The following is a 16,015-nucleotide window of genomic DNA, read 5'->3' as shown; positions in this document are numbered from 1 at the left end:
CTTGACCTATCTTTAGGATAGGCCATCGATATCAGATCGGTGGGGGTCCAACACTCCTCTGCCGCAGCTGTTTGAAGAGAAGTCGCTCGTAAGAGCACCGCTTCCTCTTCAGGTTTCGCTTGCAGCAGTGGCACAGTTTAATTACAAATGCTCATCACATTAAGCTGAACAAGTAGTTACACTGCTCTGCTGAGACTTCTGAGAGGACGCGCAGTGTAATCTTGAAGGGGAAGCAGTGCTTGTATATGCACTGTCCCCTCTTCAAACAGCTGATCAACTGGGGTGCTGAGAGTGAGACCCCTCACATCAGTATGTACTGACTGCACAACCCCTTTAATGGTTCTCTCCTGATTTGGACTGTGATGGGCCACAGCAGGCTGTATTTAAACTAATGAAGAGCACACTGTTTTGTCGGCCTGCATTGTTAATGGCCGCACAGCTAATGGCAATGCAGACCGACTAAACAGCGCAGTCTTCATTGTGGGAGAGTGGTAATCTACTAATCCAGTCTCTGTGATTGCTCTTTTTTTGTTCCTTTGCACTCTTGTAGAAAAATATGGTGTTATCCCAAAGAAATGTTTCCCAGAATCCCACTCGTCAGAGGCAAGTCGTAGAATGAACGACATATTGAATCACAAGGTAAACTATTTTAATACCTATACACTATCTGTACATACAGGTGAAACTCGAAAAACTAGAATATTGTGCAAAAGTTCATTTATTTTAGTAATGCAACTTAAAATTAGAATTTTGTGAAAAGGTTCAATATTCTAGGCTCAAAGTGTCACACTCTAGTCAGCTAATTAAATCCATACCCCCTGAGCAAAGGGTACCTCAAAATTGTGACTTTGGGGTTTCATAAGCTGTAAGCCATAATCATCCAAATTATACCAAAGGCTTGAGATATCTCGCTTTGCATGTAATGAGTCTATCTCTATCTCATATGTTAGTTTCACCTTTTAAGTTGGATTACTCAAATAAATGAACTTTGCACGATATTCAAATTTTTCGAGTTTCACCTGTACTATACGGACCGACTAAGGTCATGTCACATGCCAGGCTGTTAATTCTTTCACTCTGGTCCCACAAGAGCACGTATTGAGGGCGTTATATACACTATAGATCCTTTAAAGGGGTTTTCCAGTTATAATGATTTTTAAGGAAGTGCCTGCAGCCGGCCCGCTGAAACAGAAGACTCGTCCCTACCTGCTGCACACCGCTCCGGTCCTCCTCTGTCTCTATCTTCCGGACCCTGCACCATTTACATCCGGGCAGGCTATGGGCATGGTCACTTTTCCAGCCAATGACTGGCCTCGTCGGTGACGTGACCACAAGCAGCATGTCAGTGGTGGAGCGGTACATGTGACCATGCCCATAGCCAGCCAGGATCAGAAGATGGCGGTGGCGTAGAGCAGTTCAGTACCTACAGAATCTTCTGTTTCAGCAGGCAGGCTGCGGGCACTTGCTTAAAAATTATTATGGCCATAAACCCCCTTTAGGCCTCGTTCATGTTTCAGTGATTTGGTCAATGATTGTGAGCCAAAACTAGTCGTTGGTCAGAGACACAGAACAGGTGCAAATCCTTCCATTATACCTTATGTCTGTGTGTAGCCTTCACATCTGGTTTTGACTCACAATTAGGGCTGCAACGAGTATTCCAATAAATCGAGTAATTAGACACAAAAAAATCCTTGATGCAAATTTTTTTGTGTCACGTGACCACAGAGCGGGAGTGAATCTCTGTGGTCTCCCGCTGGACTTCAATGCCCTCGGAATACTCCCCTTTCCAGCAGGGGGCCTCCGGACACTATACAGCACTTCCATGGTCCCGCACTGCACTGACCTCCTGATGTACGCACGCCGTGACCTGACGCGCTGTGTGACGTCGGGCCAAGAGCAGCGCGGAAAGATGGAGTGTCGGCGGCGCCCCTGCTGGAAACGTAAGTTGGTGACACTGAGCGGGTGGGGATGCGACTAAGGCTGGGCGCCCGGAGTGCACAGCGTCATAGCAAGCAACCAATGACGCTGTGCACTCCGGGTGTCAGGAGGAGGGCAGGCTGGGCTTTCACAGACTGTGCGTCCGTGGTTTAACTGAAGTGTGGCCCGGCCAATGGGGAGAGACTGATGGCACTGGGTGGGGAGAGCTGATGGCACTGGGGTGGGGAGAGCTGAAGGCACTGGGGGAACGGAGCTGATGGTAGGGGATAGTGGAGCTGATGCGCTTGGGGTGATCGCACAGGGGGGAACGAAGGGCGTTGGGGACTGATGGCAGGGGTCTGATGAGTTTTTATAAAGGAAAACAGTCTATTAATTCATTTTTTCTTATTAGATTACTCGATTAATCATAAAAATAATTGGTAGAATACTAGATTGCTAAAATAATCGTTAGCTGTAGCCCTACTCGCAATCACTAATGGAAATAACCGACCAAATCACTTGTATTCTCTTTAAATAATTCTGCAGCATCTTATCTCAGAACTCTGCATTGTGCGGTTCCCCGGTTAATCCTCCTGGAAATGTGTGACTAACTTAAAGACTGGCCATTACATTTCCCTGTAATCGTGTGTCCTTGCTCACTCTGATGCTGTCCATTCCCTGCTGACAGTGTCACACTTGTGGGACTGTACTTTACTGATGAGAGAAATGCTAGCACCCAGTTGCATGTGGCTATTGGAACTAAAATACAGTTTCGTGCTGCATTTTAAGAAATATAATGTGTGATTTCTTTTTTTTTTGAAGATGAGGGAATATTGTCTGAGGTTGAGGAACATGGTGTCCAGTGGCTGTGCTAAGGACGAAATCTCTGCAGCTTTGGACACGATGATGGAGGAGGTGAGTGCAAAACTGAGGAACATGACTGCATCTCTACCACCTTCATGATGTAATGTTGGTCAGCAGTGAACTTGTGGGCCTGTTCCTCACACACATATGTGGCTTTGTAAACTGCGTTGTTTTCCTAAAAGGGGTTATGAAACCCCTATAATAACCCACCCAATGCCCGGGCCCCTCAGATAGGTTATACTTACTCCGCTCTACGGCACCCACGCCGCTCTGGCTCCCTGCGCGGCCACCACTGCATCTCCCCGTTGCGCGGATCAAATCATCCAGCAAAAGGGGGAGCAGTCAATAGCAGGCCATGACTGCCGCAAGCCTCCCCAGCGATGCTGCTCCCCTGTCATCGGATGTTAATCCGAGCGACGGGAAGGTGCAGCAGCGTCCGTGCTGGGAGCCAGAGCGATGCGGGTGCCAGGGAGCAGGTAAGTATAATGTATATGAGGGGCTCAGGCATTGGGTGGGTCATCGTTCGATAACCCCTTTAATATTCCAGACTACACCCAATGTCAGGTAGACATTTGTTTTATTAAAGGGGTTTTCCAGGCTTCTTTTATTCATGACTTATCCTCAGAATAGGTAATTAATATTGATGGGTAAAGGTCCGACACCCCGCACCCCTGCCAATCGGATCTTCCCTGCAGCCTTCGCTGCTCTTTGAATGCAACAGGAAGCACAGCTCCGTTCAAAGTGTAGTGGCTGTGCTGGGGTACTGCAACTCTGCTGCCATTGAAGTGAATGGGAGCTGAGCCGCAGTAACCCAGCACGGCCACTACACTTTGAACGGAGCTGTGTTCCCTCTCCATTCACAGTGCTAGTGGCTGCAGGGGTGTGAGGCGTTGGACACTCGCTGATTAGATATTAGTGAGCCTGGAGAGCCCCTTTAAGGTGATTATTTGGTCAGTTTAAAGAGGACCTGTCACCACCCCTTACATGTCTGTTTAGTAAGTAATTGTATTCCACTTATAATAACAGTTCTGAAGCATTTAATTTCATGGCTATATGTTGTGCTGTTCCTCTATTATTCCCCCCTAGAAGTTTATGAATAAAGGTACAACTGAGTGTTACCAGGGATGTGTCCCTGCAGAGTCTAATAACATCCAGTCAGTGTCAGTGTAACTCCCCCTCCCCCAACGGGTAATACCTTCTTGTTCTTTTATTCCTAAACTTCTAGTAAGAATATTAACGTAGCGTTTTGACAATATGCCATAGAAATACATGGGTAATGCTAGTAGTTACTGACGCAGCCATGTCAGAGATGGTGACAGGTCCTAGTCACATCTCGTTCTTTTTATACTGGTATGTACATTGAACGTATGTGCTGTAATGGACTAGATGTAGAATGTCATTTCGGCATACATTTGGCCAATGTGGTTCCTTTATTTTTACCGTATTGAATAATGTGGGTATTTTTTAGTTAGTTTTTTTAGTTGGTGTCTACAGGCAAGGTATTAAAGGGGTTTTCCGGGTGTGTAACATTGATGACTTATTATTATTATTATTATTATTATTATTATTATTATTATTATTATTATTATTACTACTACTACTATAATTCATCCATACCTGATTGGTGGCGGTCTGACTCCAATTAACTGTTTGAAGAGGCCTCCTCCTAGGCCAGTGACATTACGTTCATCTAAGCGCAGCTCAGTTCCATTCGAGTGAATGGGACTGAGCTGCAGTACCCAGCACAGCCACTATACAATTTACAGCGCTGTGCTTGGTGACCTCCTCAAACAGCTGATCTGCAGGGAGTCGGACCCCCACTGATCTGATACTGATGACCTGTCCTGAGGATAGGTCATCAATAAACACCCAGAAAACCCCTATGAGTTGTTTGACATGCAGTTCCTTACAGTCAGGAGATTTTCCCAGCGTATTTGAAGGACATCATGTAAAACAGGGTGTGAACAAAGCTTTATCTTCAAAGGGCTTAGGTTAGAAGACATGGCTGATTTCTTCCACAAACAGTACCACGCCTGATGAAATGTTTTATATGGTATGGCAGCTCAGCTCCAGTCACTTTAATGTTGCTCATCTGCAATATCGGCCTCGTGGACCGCCGTGCCGCTGTTTCTGGAAGAAAGCAGCCATGTTTCTCTAATCCTGGAATGGGACTCTCAGTCCCTATGGGCCATGACACCGGCATGCTTCTGTGGTGCGGCCACCAACCTCTTCAAGCATGTGTTGATTAGGGATGAGCGAACTTGTGTTTCAAGTTCAGAGTGCAAGGTTCGGGTTATCTAAGAATTTCGTTATGGATTCCGCTACCACAGCCCATAAGTTATGGTCCGTGGTAGCGGAATCCATAACGGAATTCTTAGATAAACCGAACCCTGCATGCCGAACTTGAAACACAAGTTCGCTCATCCCTCGTGTTGATTAATTGTTGCAGCCCTGCAATCGGACCTCCGGTTCTCAAATACGTTGCCCTTAAACCCCTGTTTGCACTGATCAGACCATAACCTTGAAGTCAATGGGAGCTATAAATATCAATTTTCAGTAAGTTGAAGACTGAGGGCTTTGGGGGAATTTGAGGCTCCATATCAAGGCAACCCCAGTAAATGAATATAGTATATTACAATATTATTGACGTCTGCATTTGCTAGATATATATTTATAATAAAAAAGGTTGGTACCTTTTCAAGGCCTTCTGCACGTGGCCTTTTTTGCTTTTCGGTCCGCAAAAAACTGATCTGCAAACTGCAGAAACTTTCTGTGTGCATTCTGTATTTTTCTCACTCTCATCAATAGAAAGGATTGTTCTTGTCTGCAGAGAATTGGACTTGTTCTATAATTTGCAGAACGGCCACACGGTTCCACCAAAAATTCGGATAGCACACTGACCCATTCATTTCTATGGGGTGTGGAGACTCGCTCTGGTAGACAGGATTAGCGGACGCAGTAGAGAGGCAACAACAAGTTCTTTGGATCAAACAGTTCAGTGTTTTATTCACACTTTAGGCAAGTGACAAAACAAGCAGTCCTATTCAAACAAAAAGTCACCGTGCAGTGTTGGTGGTAATTCACACCAGGCAGCAATTCTGCCTCAAAGAGTCCTTGCTGATAGCAGCACCAACCTGTTTTCACGCCAAACAGGTAGCAAGCCTTCATCCAGACACAAGGCTCCCAGATCCCAACACACAGACATCGCTTCTGAGCCCAGCTGCCTATTTAAGGACAGCCAGGTGCTGCCTAAACCCGGACCGGCAATTAAAATCCGGTCCGGTATTTGACCTCACCTGGCTGTAAATCAGCCCAGCAGCACATGCTGGGAGGAAAATACCTGTTTTCCCAGACCAAACCTCTCACTGTGTCACAGGGGCCATGCACACATCCGAAGAAATTCAGATGACACCCAGATGAAAAATACAGTCGTGTGTAAGGCCTAACAAATGTTTAGATTAACTTTTTAACCACATGAGGGCAGTACAGCAGAAGAAATGAGTAAAAACCTCTATTTTTCAGGGGCTTTTTCTTTTTAGATTACGCTGAAGTCACAAATAAGACATTTAAATCTTGTTCACTTTAACCAAGGCTTATAAACTAGAAGACCTTCCATTGTGCTCTGTTACATGGAGAGCAGGGCGTTTAGCAGGGCTGTGTAGCCTTCCATACGTCTGTCCTCATATTTCAGTCCCATTTATTTATTTTTTTCTTGCTTCAACTAGCAAATGTTTCTTGATTCTGACCAAAACACCCGAAGATGTAAGTTAGCACCTCTTTAAAGTCGCACATTTTATTTTGGCCTGCAATATCACAATCCTGTCTTGTATCGTAGCCAAATATAAGAGCTGGAATGATTCCGGCTGCTGGGGGGGGGGGCCGGGGGGGGGCAGTGAACTGAGCCCACATGATGCAATCGTGTTGCGCCGCGTTCTCTGGAGTCCAGATGAAAATCGGAGACTTCTTTAGTTGATGAAGAATGTTTTTACTTTAGGCCATGTTCGCTGTAGACACATCTGGCTTTTGTCTTCAACAGATGTGATCATAGTATGGGGTTCCGCTTGAAAGGATTGTGAAATGTATGTAGTTATTTGGACTTTTTTCTATAACTACTGTTATAAGTTTCACGTAAAAGTAGTTGTTTTTTTGTTGTGTTTGTTTTACATTTCTGAAACGCATGTCATTTTGTTAAGATCATTTGGGCACATTTACTAAAACTGGCTTTTTACCAGGGCTGAGGAGTCGGACCATTTATCTACCGACTCCACAGCCCTGCTTTTTACGCCAGTCTTGGTTTTCCCCTTGCGCTGCCCTAAGATTTGTCTAATTTATGACCAGACACATTTGTGCCAGACTATGGGAGTCATTTATTAAGACCGCGCTTCTAAGTGTAAGACGGATTCCTAGCTGCCTTACATTTAGACCATTTTCCACGCCTAAAACAGGTCTAGAAAATGATAATTGAGACGGGCCTGCCGGACCGCCCCCTTCCCATGCCCACACCACAACCACTTTGTTAGACCTGGCGTGAGCGGGGAAAAGTCGCAGATTGCGGCGCAGCTGATCGTTGCGCTGCAATCTGCTCCTAAAATAAGCCTAATATAGGCGTATTTCAGGTTAATAAATGACCTCCTATGTGCCTGGCGAAAAAACTACGCCTGTTTCCAGGTGTAACTGTTAGTAAATTTGCTGGGTCTGGAGTCGTCTACCCCCCCTGTCTCGCCCAACTGCCAAAAACCGCGTAAAACTGGCCTCGCAACTTAATATTTTTGCACGGCTGGTTAAAAAGGGGACTTGCGACTATTTTAACAACTAAAATAGTCGCAAGTCCCTTTATAAATTACCCCCATTTTTTTATTCAGTTTATGTTGACCATTTTCAGTAACGGGACAGGGTAAAAACTGTAACAGTCCTGTGTCATATAAATGCAATTTTATCACGTGAGATAGAAACTAGCGACATAGGGAAGGTAGGAGGGATGGAAAAGGAAAGGAGAGAGAGAAACTGCTGAAAGCGTAGGAGACCACAATTGGTGGGAGTGCCTGTTGTTCGTTCTCCCACTTTCTCCTACAAGTGAGGCCGCTAAGCACCAAGAAGGAGTCTCGATTCCAGAGCAGTGCCTTTGTCGAAGCTACTAGTCCCTGTAGTTTGTGAGCTGTTACCTGTCATCTTAGGCAGACACATGCTAATCAATAATATACCTTTTACAGAGGGCCCAAGTGCACTGACAATCAGGGGTGCACCACCAATGAGGCCAGGTGAGGCGATCGCCTTAGGCAGCAACAGGTAGGGGCAAGAGGGGGGCAGCGGAAGGGCCATGGGCAATTAGCACTTTCATTGTGGCAAAGGGGTTAGGTTAGGCTACTTTCACACTAGCGTTCAGAGCGGATCCGTCTGGTGTCTGCACAGACGGATCCGCTCCTATAATGCAGACGTTGGGATCCGTTCAGAACAAATCCGTCTGCATTATAGTTTAGAAAAAATTCTAAGTCTGAAAGTTGTTCAATGGGGGACGGATCCGTTTGAAAATTGAGCCATATTGTGTCAACTTCAAACGGATCCGTCCCCATTGACTTACATTGTAAGTCTGGACGGATCAGTTTGCCTCCGCAGGGTCACGGTGCAAGCTGCGTTCAGGTGTCCGCTTGCTGAGCGGAGCGGAGGCTGAACGCTGCCATACTGATGCATTCTGAGCGGATCCGCATCCACTCAGAATGCATTAGGGCAGTACGGATGCGTTCGGGGCTGCTTATGAGACCCTTCAAACGGAGCTCACAAGCGGAACCCCGAACGCTAGTGTGAAAGTAGCCTTAAGAAATTAGCCGTTTTAGTCTTTGCCTCAGGCAGCAGTAAGGCTAGGTGCACCCCTGCTGACAATGCTCCACCCAACTAAAAAGTTCCTCCATTCTGTCGATATATTGTAATTTCTCTTTCCAGTGGTGATCGGAGAGCGCGCCGTGCATGTGTGGTGTAGCGACCCTTCACTCTGGGGGCCCTGTTCTGGACCTCCACTTACCTGACATTGCATATCCTAGCGATGGCTATAAGGCTCCGTCTTGCTAATGTGGAGTTAATATCGCCCTTTTGCTGTCCTCCCATCATGTCCTAGCCAGCCGCGTGCCCTTTGTAACACAATAATTGATGTGCTGTAATCTCGGCCCGCCTGCGTCCGGTTTCAGGGCACTACCTATCTGGGTATACATTCTGTGCTCTGTTTACAGAAAGGTTAATGCACTCATTTCCTCCGGGCCTCTAGTATGCCAGCTAGGGGCTTTCACACCCAAATCTTTGCTAAACAGATCATTACGTCATGTGTGGAGCTCTTGAGTTACCAATCCTCATAGGACCCGAATAAACGCTCCGGGAAGAGAACACTTGTAGTTCATGGAGTCAGGCTCCAGTTCCCACGGGGAAGAAAAGTGTGAAACACATGGCATCTGGTAACACAAAGGATGAGGTTTATGGCCTGCAGAAAAAAGGAGGAAACAGAACCCTTCATAGGTCATTTGGTGTTTTCGGTTCACAGTTACTTAAAGGGACGCTAAAATAAAATAAAAAAAACTTTATTGTACTTCTAATTTAAAAACTTGGAGGATAACAACATTAGTGCTCAACACATATCATACACCATACATAAGAGCAGTCAGAGTGGCACCCTGTTGCCGTTGGTTTAATGCCTGGGTGAAAAGGCACACACTGCTGCCCCTATATATTATAGTGAGGGTGCGGGGGGTTGTCTTTTGCCACACTGATAGTCACCACTATCTCACTTAGTGCGCCGCAGATCTAACCCTACCCCACTGTACACATCCAAGGGTGCCCTATTCGCAACCTATGTATCCCTCACTCCAATACTCAATAAAAGCTATTATGTCTCTGTTGCCTATTGTTACTGCATGTCAATAGTTGCACCTAGCTGAATACACTGTGATCTCTGGCTCAATGCGTTTCTGGCTAATATACAGCCCTCATCAGGAGCCCTAATGTAGATCACCTATCATATTTAGCAATAAAACAGACAGACACACATATACAACCGCACACCACCTCTGCACTTGGCAGCGCTATCGGCCATAAGACGGCCGCCGAAACCCACTACTTTGTCATTGTTCACCTCCCATTAGCGCAGACCTGACCAATAAGCTGGCTCAGCTCCGGGGTAAGTGTCAGCCTTCACTACCACTGGGCGATCGCGTCAGGACGAGAAGATCCGGTCATATTAGAGGGATCAATGCGGCGGATGTATATGGTAGGTGGTAATATCCAGGAAATCCATATACGAAGCCAGACATTTAGACTACAAAGTCATGAAGCTTTTATTTCACACAGAAAATATATGTAAATTCGAGGCAGGTAATTAAAAGCATCGTGACATGGAACACATCGGTATATCCTAAATCATAAATTAATATGGCTCACTGCCCCATCCTTCTGACCTTATAATTGGGGACTTAGAATAGGGATGTCGGTGTTCCTTAGGAATCAAGTGAAACATACGTGTCACCTAGAGCAATTATTGAAAACCTACCGTGTTACTGTTAAGATACATAATCACACGAGGCTATCAGACCCACTTTAGTTGTGGATGGGACGTATGGAAGTAGTGACATAGTCAGCAAGTTGTCACCTTCCCGTTACATTACTACCGATGGAAAGCCATATCAGTGTCACCTATAAGGTATATGGCATATCTCACGTGGTTTATTATCCTCAGTGGTCCAAACGCTTTGTATATATTCCACAGTGACCTCCCACTGACACCCCCATGTAATGTACTTACTGGTCTGATCATATTATTTATTCCGCAGTGACCCACCACTGGTATCCCCATTACTTGCAAGCACAGACATATCAAAGAAAACAGCTGAAGGAAATGTGATCATTTGGGCGCACCGTATCAAGGCGAAAGATCCATTGCGCCTCTTTTTGAAGCAGTTGCCTGTCCATATCTCCGCCTCGCGTGGTGATCTGATCACTTCAATGCTCTAAAAGTGTAACTTTGCTGTACCGTCCTTATGCATTGTCGTCATATGGCGCGCTACTACTAAGATGCCCCAGAAATTTGATAGTATCCCCCTCACCAGTTCATGAGACTCGTCAAAGTTACCAACGATACGGATCTCTTCTGATGTATCATTCTTTTGACGCGGATACAATAGTGAGCTTCTTTCACAACTCAGGGCATGCTGGTATGCTTGGTTCAGCACCCTATCACGGTACCCCGACGTCTGAATCTTTGTTGTAATTCTCCCCCCGCTGTTTTGAAATCCCCTAGGGTCGAGCAGTTCTGCCTCAACCGCAAGTATTGGCCCTTAGGAATCCCTCGTTTCAAGGCTGGCGGGTGACCGCTCTTCCAGCCTAACTGTTCGTAGCGGTTTTCTTTCTGAATAGACGTGTACCCAATGTGCCATCATCTCTTTTTATATAGATGGTTAAATCGAGAAATGAGATGGTAAACGGGTGAGTCTCCCTGGTGAAGAAGAGACCCCAATAATTCCTATTCAGTTTACCCGCAAAGGACTTGGAGTCCCCCTTCCAGAGAATAAATACATCGTCGATGTATCTTTTCCACATTACAATCGATGATGCATCCTCTCTTAATGCTTCTCTATGACAATTTCCCGTTCCCATCTGCCCAGATATATGTTGGCAAAGTTAGGGGCACATGGGCTCCCCATGGCCATGCCCTTAATCTGATGGTAGTACTTGTTCTCAAAGACAAAGGCATTATGCTCCAGGATAGATGTCATTAGCTGGAGTACAAATGCATTGTGGGGTCGACAATGAGTACCGTTCCTGTAACATGACACCGCTTCACATCCCTTTTACATGGGGGATGGAGCCTCTATGTCAAGGCTTGCTAGTATCATTCCTTCTTCCATTTGGATGCCATCAATGTGTTTGATGACATCCATGGAATCCCTGATGTAAGAGAGCAATGCTGTAACAAACGGCCTAAGGATCTGGTCCACGTAAGTGCTAATTGGATGTGTCAGGCTATTTGTGCCCGAGACAATAGGTCTTCCCTTAAATGGACTCAGGCCATTATGAATTTTTGGAAGGCTGTAAAAACATGCCATTTGTGGGTATTTTGGAAGTAAGAGCTCAAACTCTGATTTACTTAGCAGTTTTGAGTCCAATGCCTGGGACAGAATCGTATGGAGCTCCTTGCGATATCGTGATAGCAGATTAGATGGAAGGATCGAATAGCACTGTCGATCTTTCAAGATGTTTAAACACATTTCAGTGTACTGCTGGTGATCTAAAATTACAATATTGCCCCCTTTGCTTCCTATCCTGCACCCCTCTAGTCCCTTCAATTGGTCCGTGACCACCTTCAGGAAAATATCACAGGGTGTATAATCCCCAATCGGCGGATTCTTGGAGGAAGAGGACCTCAAGCTGGTAAAGGGTCCCTATTCCCCTCCTCCCATAGAGCCGCTAACGTTCAGACATCAGGGAGGTCCTCCATCTCAATACCGAGTGCCTCACATTGTGCCTTATCATGCGTGATGAAGAATTTTCTCCATTTCAGTCTCAGTATAAATAAATGGAGATCTTTCACCCATTCGAACAGATTGAATATGTTCGTGGGCACGAATGAAAGACCTTTCTGGAGAAGACTCATTTCATCACCATTCAAAGGTTTGCTGGATAGGTTAATAATTTGCATCTCATCTGCAGGAAGCTCCTCCTTTCCTATAGATTTTATTTTCTGTCCCTCAGCAGATAATCATACATGGGTTGATTTTTCCCTAAAAAAAATGCCCCGCATGCGAGACCCTCTACCACATCTATCTCTATTGAAGGTCCTGCCTCTAGATATAGCTGATTGAGCAGACTGTGTATGCTGTATTCTACTGGGGCCACTCTCGGATTCCCCCTCAGATGAGGAGGGTTCCATTTCCAGTTCAAGCGCTTTATTCGTTTTTTTGACTATATTCAAAAATATGTCCCTCCTTGAAGTCGGTGGTGTCCCTATTTGAGCCATAAATCTCTCAATCGTTTGTTGGAGAGTTTGTTCCTTAAGTGGAAACTCGGGATTATTTGTAAATTGTTGAACTCCCTCAATCTGATCCCTCAGAGATGTGGTGGTTCTCTCATACAAAGCAGCACGCTCCTCCTCTAATTGGAGGGAGATGAGGTGCAGAGATGAATTAATCAACTCTTTTTTTTCCCATCTCTTGAGGAATTCAGGGGAGCGTATACGTGCCACCAGTACCAGTAGAATCCTGAGACCCAATTTCAAATACGTTTCAAGTGTTTGAATTTCCCACCATCCTCTAATATTGTCCTTATAGATGTTGGTCAAGGACTTGAAGGAACTGTTTAAACTAGGCGTACGTGACTCAGTTGGTAATTCCGCATCTGAAAAAACGAATCTGGCTTCATTATCCCAACCTGTGGTATTTATCCCACCTGACAGCAGTGTGTGCCTTTTCACCTAGGCATTAAACCAACGGCAACAGGCTGCCACTCTGACTGCTTTTATGTATTGTATATGATATGTGTTGAGTACTAATGTTGTTATCCTCCACGTTTTTAAATTAGAAGTACAATAAAGTTAGTTTTTTTGGGGGGTTTTTTCGTCCCTTTAAGTAACTGTCAACCGTATTTGATAGGAACGCGGTGAGCATTTGGTGTTTTCCATGCATGAAAGTGTAATTGACTGGGACCCCATGCCAACCCCAACCATGATTAAACCATCCTCAATCATGGCTCGGTTTGCCTCAATTGGAGCACCTGTCATTTGATGAAAAAATTTTAAGTGAAAAGTCCAGCAGGATGTGCCTCATCGTTGGCAGGCTTTAGACCAGGAATCATCAACCTCCGGCATTCCTGTTCAAAAACTATAACTCCCAGAATGTTTCATTCACTTCTATGGGAGTTAGAAGAATGGCCAAGCATGTTTGCATGCTGGGAGTTGTAGTGTCACAGCAGCTGGAGTGCCAAAGGTTGCTGATCCCTGAGCCTTAGACTATAGTAGTATTTTTCTGTGTACATCTTTCTTATCTTTTATTATTCATGTTGTTTCTCATCTGTGTGTCTTACTTATATACTTTTATATTGTGTGTGTGTGTATATATACACTGCTCAAAAAAGGGAACACTTAAACAACACAATGTAACTCCAAGTCAATCACACTTCTGTGAAATCAAACTGTCCACTTAGGAAGCAACACTTCAGCAGGCCACAAATGTGCATGTGTCTGCTCAAACGGTCAGAAACAGACTCCATGAGGGTGATATGAGGGCCCGACGTCCACAGGTGGCGGTTGTGCTTACAGCCCAACACCGTGCAGGACGTTTGGCATTTGCCAGAGAACACCAAGATTGGCAAATTCGCCACTGGCGCCCTGTGCTCTTCACAGATGAAAGCAGGTTCACACTGAGCACATGTGATAGGCGCCGTCTGGAGATGCCGTGGAGAACATTCTGCTGCCTGCAACATCCTCCAGCATGACCGGTTTGGCATTGGGTCATTAATGGTGTGGGGTGGCATTTCTTTGGAGGGCCGCTTGCCAGAGGTAGCCTGACTGCCATTAGGTACCGAGATGAGATCCTCAGACCCCTTGTGAGACCATATGCTGGTGCGGTTGGCCCTGGGTTCCTCCTAATGCAAGACAATGCTAGACCTCATGTGGCTGGAGTGTGTCAGCAGTTCCTGCAAGACGAAGGCATTGATGCTATGGACTGGCCCGCCCGTTCCCCAGACCTGAATCCAATTGAGCACATCTGGGACATCATGTCTCGCTCTATCCACCAACGTCACGTTGCACCACAGACTGTCCAGGAGTTGGCAGATGCTTTAGTCCAGGTCTGGGAGGAGATCCCTCAGGAGACCATCTGCCACCTCATCAGGAGCATGCACAGGCGTTGTAGGGAGGTCATACAGGCACGTGGAGGCCACACACACTACTGAGCCTCATTTTGACTTGTTTTAAGGACATTACATCAAAGTTGGATCAGCCTGTAGTGTGTTTTTCCACTTTAATTTTGAGTGTGACTCCAAATCCAGACCTCCATGGGTTGAAAATTTTGATTTCGATTTTTTTATTTTTGTGTGATTTTGTTGTCAGCACATTCAACTATGTAAAGAACAAAGTATTTCAGAAGAATATTTAATTAATTCAGATCTAGGATGTGTTATTTTTGTGTTCCCTTTTATTTTTTTGAGCAGTGTGTGTATATATATATATATATATATCACCATGGATGCAAAACCAGGAACATGCAGCCCACAGCACTATTCTGTGTGGCCCCCAACCATCTTGTCTCAACCATAATAGTTTGTGATGGTTGCTCATGTGTAATTTCAGGGAATAGGAGTGATGCGTTTTGCAAGAGGGGCATGCACTTATAGTGCACTGTGTGGCCATCTCTGGAACCCACATAGATTGAAAGAATGGGGGTCTGCTGACCCTCATGTGTCACTAAAGAAAGAAGTAGATGAGGTGGAGAGGTAGCCATGTATGCTTAGTTTCTTCCTTTCTAGAGTGCAAATGGTGAAGAAGGGGAACCGCATTTTCCTGAGAAAGGGTCCTGGAAGTGGAAGCGGCATATATCGGACATTTATGGCGTATTACTGTATTTTGATATGCTATAAATGTCTCATATGGTAGTACCCCTTTAAGCAGTATTGCAGGCCTTGGTTTCGGTTCACTCTTATAATGTAGCTCTCGGATCAGAAAGGGTTGTGCACCCCTAATGTAGACCTTGGGATTTGCCACTTTTTAAGTGATCAACCATCATTGACCTCATCTCTGCTTTCTTGTAAAATTGTCATGGAGATGAGCGAATCGATTTCATCTCATCAAGTACAGTTCTCAAAGGTGAGGATGCCCCCCCCCCCCCCCCCCCCCCCCACCCTGCTGCTTGAGTGACAATCTTTCTCCTGTGCCGGAGGCCCTGCTTTTGCTACTCCATGTGCCGCACCACTTCTTGGTAATGGCACATGAACAGTCGCTCAAATCATAGCCTCTCCGAGCAGCGGAACAGGCACCAGATATGTCCTGTCAATCAAGCAGTAGGGGGAGCTTCCTCAGCTACAGGGACACCCTGTAACAAGTGCAGAACTCTGCTTGATGAGACAAATCAGTTCTTCGCTCATCTCTGTATTGCTTGCGTCGCCATGTTTGAATTGTGCTATTCCTACCATAGGCATTAGACTGATAATCATTAAATGTAACTGATTAATGCCAATATTCTTCCTTTATAGTGGGGTCTGATCTGCT

General features: G+C 45.5%; 1 protein-coding gene across 1 annotated transcript in view; it reads left to right on the top strand.

Moving 5' to 3' along the window:
• The window catches only part of BLMH (bleomycin hydrolase), a 67,053-nt gene that overhangs the window by 17,211 nt on the left and 33,827 nt on the right, over positions 1-16,015 (top strand). Inside the window, exons 5-6 of the mRNA XM_040423395.1 lie at positions 551-639; positions 2,740-2,832. Coding sequence (XP_040279329.1) covers positions 551-639; positions 2,740-2,832 — 182 coding nt within the window. The remainder of the gene's footprint in view (positions 1-550; positions 640-2,739; positions 2,833-16,015) is intronic.

This window comes from Bufo bufo, chromosome 3 (genome assembly GCF_905171765.1).
Source record: "Bufo bufo chromosome 3, aBufBuf1.1, whole genome shotgun sequence".
Taxonomy (NCBI): domain Eukaryota; kingdom Metazoa; phylum Chordata; class Amphibia; order Anura; family Bufonidae; genus Bufo; species Bufo bufo.
The sequence above is the reverse complement of the archived record's forward strand: the minus strand, read 5'-3'. Positions and strand labels throughout refer to the sequence as shown.